Source organism: Coregonus clupeaformis, unplaced genomic scaffold (genome assembly GCF_020615455.1).
Source record: "Coregonus clupeaformis isolate EN_2021a unplaced genomic scaffold, ASM2061545v1 scaf0635, whole genome shotgun sequence".
In the NCBI taxonomy this organism is placed as follows: Eukaryota; Metazoa; Chordata; class Actinopteri; order Salmoniformes; family Salmonidae; genus Coregonus; species Coregonus clupeaformis.
The window spans coordinates 124,496-133,221 of NW_025534090.1; the positions used below are offsets into that span (position 1 = coordinate 124,496).

General features: G+C 42.6%; 1 protein-coding gene across 1 annotated transcript; it reads left to right on the forward strand.

Moving 5' to 3' along the window:
• Nucleotides 1-258: 258 nt before the first annotated feature.
• LOC123485261 (stonustoxin subunit beta-like) lies at nt 259-8,037 on the forward strand. Its single transcript, XM_045216198.1, has 2 exons — nt 259-269; nt 7,515-8,037. Exons 1-2 carry the CDS (start codon nt 259-261, stop codon nt 8,035-8,037), a joined length of 534 nt encoding a protein of 177 aa, XP_045072133.1.
• Nucleotides 8,038-8,726: the final 689 nt, after the last annotated feature.

The window sequence follows — 8,726 nt, forward strand, 5'->3', positions numbered from 1 at the left end:
ACAGGAAACCTGGACCTTTTCCTCCGCTTCCTTCTGGGCCTCTCACTGGAGTCCAATCAGAAGCACTTACGAGGTCTACTGACAAAGACAAGAAGCAGCTCACCGAGCCATGAAGAAACAGTCAAGTACATCAAGGAGAAGATCAGGGAGAATCGCTCTCCAGAGAGGTGCATCAATCTGTTCCACTGTCTGAATGAACTGAATGACCATTCTCTAGTGGAGGAGATCCAAAGCTACCTGAGCTCACAAAGTCTCTCAATGGCCAAACGGTCACCTGCACAGTGGTCACCTCTGGTCTTTGTGTTGCTGACTTCAGAAAAGGAGCTGGATGTGTTTGACCTGAAGAAATACACCAGATCAGAGGAAGGTCTTCTGAGGCTGCTGCCAGTGGTCAAAGCCTCCAGAGCTACTCTGTGAGTACATAAAATTACATTTAAATACTACTCATCAGGAATAAATATTAAGTTTAGAGAAAATATGTATTATTGAATAACATAATGAATCAATGCATTGATGTTCACATTAGTATTACAATATGACCATACAATTCTAGGAGATGGAAGATGAATCTGTATATTGATTAAGAGAATAAACCAAATGCATCTGCCATTGTCCATCTACACTACTGGTGTTAAAATAACAGTTTGTTTGTGAAATCATGATGATCTCTTTGTCAGGCTGTCAGGCTGTGGAGTCACAGAGAAAGGCTGTGCTTCTCTGGTCTCAGCTCTGAGGTCAAACCCCTCACACATGAGAGAGCTGGATCTGAGTAACAATGTCCTGAAGGATTCAGGAGTGAAGCTGTTCTCTGCTGGACTGGGGAATCCACACTGTAAACTGGAGACTCTGAAGTCAGTATTCCTGTAGTTGGTCAACAAGTGATAACTGTTCACCAGATCCACATGTGTTTACCAGGCACACATAGTCCACACCATATGTGTTTGGACAGTGAAGCTTACAGTTTTACATTTGGTGCTATGCTCCAGCATTTTGGATTTGAGATAGAATGTTTCATATTAGGCAACAGTACAGAATGTCACCTTTTATTTGAAGGTAATGGTGAGAGGTTAGCATGTTTTGTTGTAGCCTCTGTAACTTTCTCACTCATTATTATTCATGATTCATTCATGATCTTTCTTAATCATGGCATCATTAGGATTACTTTAGTAGTGTTTAGAAACATGTTATCTACTCACTTAGACAGAAAATTACTCACCACCAAAGAATAACAGTGTGATTTAATATGATCTTTACTCTTGCAGGCTGTCAGGCTGTCTAGTCACAGAGGAAGGCTGTACTTCTCTGGTCTCAGCTCTGAAGTCAAACCCCTCACACCTGGAGAGCTGGATCTGAGTAACAATGACCTGAAGGATTCAGGAGTGAAGCTGCTCTCTGCTGGACTGGGGAATCCCCACTGTAAACTGGAGACTCTGAGGTCAGTATTGCTGTATCACTCAATGAACACACACACACTGGACACACACTGGACACACACACACACAGGACACAAACACACAGGACACACACACACACTGGACACACACACACACACACACACACACACACACACACACACACACACACACACACACACACACACACACACACAGGACACACACACACACACACACACACACACAATGGACACACACACACATACACTGGACACACACACAATGATTAATTTAGTAGTGTTTATCTGCTGTTAATAAAGATATATTAATTCATTTATATACAGTACCAGTCAAAGGTTTGGACACACCTAGTCATTCAAGGGTTTTTCTTTATTTTTTACTATTTTTTACATTGTAGAATAATAGTGAAGACATCAAAACTATGAAATAACACATATGGAATCATGTAGTAACCAAAAAGGTGTTAAACAAATGAAAATATATTTTATATTTGAAATTCTTCAAATAGCCACCCTTTGCCTTGATGACAGCTTTGCACACTCTTGGCATTCTCTCAACCAGTTTCACCTGGAATGCTTTTCCAACAGTCTTGAAGGAGTTCCCACATATGCTGAGCACTTGTTGGCTGCTTTTCCTTCATTCTGCCGTCCGACTCATCCCAAACCATCTCAATTGGGTTGAGGTCGGGGGATTGTGGATGCCAGGTCATCTGATGCAGCACTCAATCACTCTCCTTCTTGGTCAAATAGCCATTACACAGCCTGGAAGTGTGTTGGGTCATTGTCCTGTTGAAAAACAAATGATAGTCTCACTAAGCCCAAACCAGATTGGATGGCGTATCGCTGCAGAATGCTGTGGTAGCCATGCTGGTTAAGTGTGCCTTGAATTCTAAATAAATCACAGACAGTGTCACCAGCAAAGTACACCCCACACCATAACACCTCCTCCTTCATGCTTTACGGTGGGAACTACACATGCAGAGATCATCTGTTCACCCACACCGCTTCTCACAAAGACAAGGCAGTTGGAACCAAAACTCTCCAATTTGGACACCAGACCAAAGGACAAATGTCCACCGGTGTAATGTCCATTGCTTGTGTTTCTTGGCCCAAGCACGTCTCTTCTTATTATTGGTGTCCTTCAGTAGTGATTTCTTTGCAGCAATTCAACCATGAAGGCCTGATTCACACAGTCTCTTCTGAACAGTTGATGTTGAGATGTGTCTGTGACTTGAATTTTGTGAAGCATTTATTTGGGCTGCAATTTCTGAGGCTGGTAACTCTAATGAACTTATCCTCTGCAGCAGAGGTAACTTTGGGTCTTCCATTCCTGTGGCGGTCCTCATGAGAGCCAGTTTCATCAGCGCTTGATGGTTTTTGCAACTGCACTTGAAGAAACTTTAACAGTTCTTGAAAGGTTCCGTATTTACTGACAGTCATGTCTTAAAGTAATGATGGACTGTCGTTTCTCTTTGCTTATTTGAGCTGTTCTTGCCATAATATGGACTTGGTCTTTTACCAAATAGGGCTATCTTCTGAATAGCCCCCCTACCTTGTCACAACACAACTGATTGGCTCAAACGCATTAAGAAAGAAATGAATTCCAAAAATTAACTTTTAAGAAGGCACACCTGTTAATTGAAATGCATTCCAGGTGACTACGTCATGAAGCTGGTTGAGAGAATGCCAAGATTGTGCAAAGGGTGGCTATTTGAAGAATCTAAAATATAAAATCTATTTTGATTTGTTTAACACTTTTTTGGTTACTACATGATTCCAAATGTGTTATTTCATCGTTTTGATGTCTTCACTATTATTCTACAACGTAAAAAATAGTTTAAAAAAAACAAAACAAAGACTTGAATGAGTAGATTTGTTCAAACTTTTGACTGGTACTGTATATACACATACATGAATAGATATTGCAGGTTTCAGGACTCTGATGTATCTGAAAATGTTGAAAAAATATATTTTCAACACTGAAGAATAGCAGTGTGATTTTAATATGATTTTTACTCTTGCAGGTTGTCAGGCTGTCTAGTCACAGAGGATTGCTGTGCTTCTCTGGTCTCAGCTCTGAAGTCAAACCCCTCACACCTGAGAGAGCTGGCTCTGAGTAACAATGACCTGAAGGATTCAGGAGTGAAGCTGCTCTCTGCTGGACTGGGGAATCCCCACTGTAAACTGGAGACTCTGAGGTCAGTATTCCTGTAGTTGGTCAACAAGTGATAACTGTTCACCAGATCCACATGTGTTTACCAGGCACACATAGTCCACACCATATGTGTTTGGACAGTGAAGCTTACAGTTTTATATTTGGTGCTATGCTCCAGCATTTTGGATTATAGATAGAATGTTTCATATTAGGCAACAGTACAGAATGTCACATTTTATTTGAGAGTATTTTCATACATATCTGTGTTACTGTTTAGAAATGAAATCTCTTTATGTTTCTAGTTCTCCCATTTGAAAAAGTCTTAATAATTTGGACATATTCACTTATATTGTATTAAAGTAGTCATAAGTTTAGTATTTGGTCCCATATTCCTTACCTGCAGTGATTACATCAAGCTTGTGATTCTACAAACTGGTTTAATGCATTTGCAGTTTGTATTGGTTGTGTTTTGGATGATGTTTTTCCCAATAGAAACTGAATGGTGAATAATGTCCTGTCATTTTGGAGTTACTTCACTTGTATTGTCAGTAAGAATAGAAAATGTTTCGGAACACTTCTACATTCATTTGGATGCTACCATGATTATGAATAATCATGATGAATCATGAATGATGATGAATGAGAAAGTTACAGAGGAACAAGGATCATACCCCCTCTGTTATTGGTAATGGTGAGAGGTTAGCATGTTTTGTTGTAGACTCTGTAACTTTCTCACTCATTATTATTCATGATTCATTCATGATTTTTCTTAATCATGTCATCATCAGGATTAATTCAGTAGTGTTTAGAAACATGTTATCTACTCACTTAGACAGAAAATTACTCCAGTCATCATCCACCATTCAGTTACTATTGGACAAAACATAACCCAAAACACAACCAAAACAAACTGCAAATACAACCAACGAGTTTACAACCAAATACTCAACTTTTGACTACTTTAATACACTGTAAGTGAAATTGTCAAAATACGTATGACTTCTGCAAATAGGGGGACTAGATACATAAAGTGCTTTCATTTCTAAACGGTGAAACAGATTTGTATTAAAATACCCTCAAATAAAAGGTGACATTATATACTGTCACCTCATATGAAACATTTGATCGCAAATCCAAAATGCTGGAGTATAGAGACACATTTAAAATGTTAGCTTCACTGTCAAAATAGATATGGTGTGGACTGTATACTCAATACAATCTAAATCTGATACCTCACTGTCTGTCTTTTGACTGATACTGCTTTTTAAACTGATATGGTCAGTACTCAAATATTCGTACTATAAAATATATTGTTATTGTTAATAATGATACAATCATTTATGAATAGATATGGCAGGTTTCAGGACGCTGATATATCTGAAATTTTTGAAAAAACACACTGCCACTATTTTCACCACCAAAGAAAATCAGTGTGGTTTTAATATGATTTGACTCTTTGCAGGCTGTCAGGCTGTCTAGTCACAGAGGAAGGCTGTGCTTCTCTGGTCTCAGCTCTGAAGTCAAACCCCTCACACCTGAGAGAGCTGGACCTGAGCTACAATCACCCAGGAGACTCAGGAGTCAGACTGCTCTCTGCTGGACTGGAGGATCCACACTGCAGACTGGAGAAACTCAAGTATGTAGAGGGTTTATGTCAATGTTCATATCAGACATGTTGGAGTTATCAGGCTAGTTAAGACAAACATTCTGACCACCACTTGGACTAAGTTATATAAAGACTGTGTGTCCGGTGTGTCCAGTGTGTGTGTGTGTGTGTGTGTGTGTGTGTGTGTGTGTGTGTCTAGCGTGTGAGTGTGTCTAGTGTGTGTGTGTGTGTGTGTGTGTGTGTGTGTATGTTTGTGTGGGTCCAGTGTGTGTCCAGTGTGTGTGTGTCTGGTGTGGACACACGCACACACACTGGACACACACACACACTGGACCCACACAAAAACACACAAACACACACACACACACACACACACTGGACACACTCACACGCTAGACACACACACACACACATTGGACACACACACACACGCTGGACACAAACTGGACCCACACACACACACACACAAACACACACACACACACACACTAGACACACTCACACGCTAGACACACACACACACACACACACACACACACACACACTGGACGCACACACTAGACACACACATAAACACACATACAAGACGCACACACACACACACAACACACACACAGACACGTACACTGGACACACACACACATTAACTGGACACACACACACACACACTGGACACACACATACACAAACACACAGACTGGACACACTCACACAAACACACGCTGGACACACACACACACGCTGGACACACACACACACACACTGGACACACAAACACACACACACACCAGACACACACACACACACACACACACACACACACACAGACAAGTACACTGGACACACACACACACACACACACACTGGACACACACACACACAAACACACACACTGGACACACACACACACGCACACACACACACTGGACACACACACACACACTCACACTGCACACACACACACTGGACACACACGCTGAACACACACACACACAGACACACACACTGGACACACACACAGACACACACTGGACCCGCACACACACTGGACACACACACACACACACTGGACACACACACACACACACACTCACACACTGGACACATACACACTAGACACATACACACACATACACACACTCACTGGACACACACACACACACACACTGAACACACACACACACACTGGACACACACACTAGACACACACACAGAGAAACTTACCCTGGACACAAACACACACACACAGGACACACACACGCACACACACAAGCACAAACTGGCTACACACAATAGACACACACACACACACTAGATATACACACTCTAGACACACACACACACACACGCACACACTAGAAACACACACACACTAGACACACACACACACACACACACACACACTGGACACACACACACACTGGACACACACACACTGGACAGACACACTGGACACACACACACACACACACTCGACACACACACACACAAGTTACACACACTTATTACGACCGCTTGGACAAAGTTATATAATGACTGTGTGTGTGTGTGTGTGTGTGTGTGTGTGTGTGTGTGTGTGTGTGTGTGTGTGTGTGTGTGTGTGTGTGTGTGTGTGTGTGTGTGTGTGTGCGAGTGTGTGTGTGTGTGTGTGTGTGTGTGTGTGTGTGTGTGTGTGTGTGTGTGTGTGTGTGTGTGTGTGTGTGTGTGTGTGTGTGTGTGTGTGTGTGTGTGTGTGTGTGTGTGTGTGTGTGTGTGTGTGAGTTCAGGTGTATCCCTCAATGACTGTCTGTTCTTCTGCTTACCGCTACAGTGTGGAACATGGTGGAGAGAACACAATGAAACCTGGACTTAGAAAATGTGAGTGTTGACTGCTGTGAAGTATATGACTAAGAATAAGTCTTAATTCAAGTGAAGTCAAAGTCAAAGACCACCATCATTACTTACTTGGTCATATTAAATATCAGCTGTTGTTCTACAGAAGCACAAATCAGGGACACCAAAGTTTACAAAGAGTTGCTTTGACAATGTGTGTGTGTCTGTGTGTGTGTGTGTGTGTGTGTCCAGTGTGTGTGTGTGTGTGTTCAGGATGTGTGTTTGTCATGCATGCATACCGGTGTGTGTGGGTGTGTCTGTGTTTGTGTGTAATTAATTAGAATAAGTGTGTTTTATATTACCATACAGTATAACATATGATCATTCTGCAAGTCTCAAGTTACCTTAACTTCTCCTTTTGATACCTAAAAACATCTACATTAAATGAATTAGTGAAAAGTGAGTTAACATTCTAATGTGAATGATGATGATTTCTAATATTGTGTCTGGTTTCGTCCATCAGATGTCTGTGATCTCACACTGGACCTAAACACAGTAAACAGACACCTCTCTCTGTCTGAGGAGAACAGAAAGGTGACACTTACGAAAGAGAAGCAGCTGTATCCTGATCACCGAGAGAGATTTCAGTACTGGCATCAGGTGCTGTGTAGAGAGGGTCTGACTGGGCGCTGTTACTGGGAGGTAGAGTGGAGTGGGAACAGGGCTGGTATAGGAGTGACATATAAAGGAATCTGCAGGAGAGGAATGATTGGTGTCTGTAGGATTGGATGGAATGACAAGTCCTGGAGTCTGACCTGCTATGACAATAATTACTATGCCTGGCACAATAATAAGTCCACTACCATAGACGTCCCCCCCTCCAGCTCCCACAGAGTAGGAGTGTATCTGGACTGGCCAGCCGGCACTCTGTCCTTCTACAGAGTCTCCTCTGACACACTGACCCACCTGAACACATTCCACTCCACATTCACTGAGCCCCTCTATCCAGGGTTTAGGGTTTGGGATGATGGCGCCTCAGTGTCCCTGTAAATAATAACCATGGTAACACTGACACACACACACACACACACTGGACACACACACATACACACTGGACACACACACACACACATACACTGGACACACACACACAGACACACTGGACACACACACACACTGGACACACACACAGGACACACTGGACACACACACTGGACACACACACACACAATGGACACACACACACACACACACACACACACACACACTGGAAACACACACGCAGGACAAACACCACACACACATATACTGGACACACTCACACACACACACACTAGACACAGACACACTGAACACACACACTAAACACCACCACACAAACACACTGAACAAACACACACAAACACTGGACACACACACACACACTGAACACACATACACACACGAGACACATACACACACTGAACACACACACACACACACACACTGGACACACACACACACTGGACACACACACACTGGACACACACACACACACACTGAACACACACACACTGGACACACACAAACACACATACACACACACTGGACACACACACAAACACACACACTGGACAAACACACACACACTGGACACACACACTGGACAGACTCACACTGGACACACACACACACACACACACACACACTGGACACACAAACGCAGGACAAACACACACACACACCGGACACACACACAC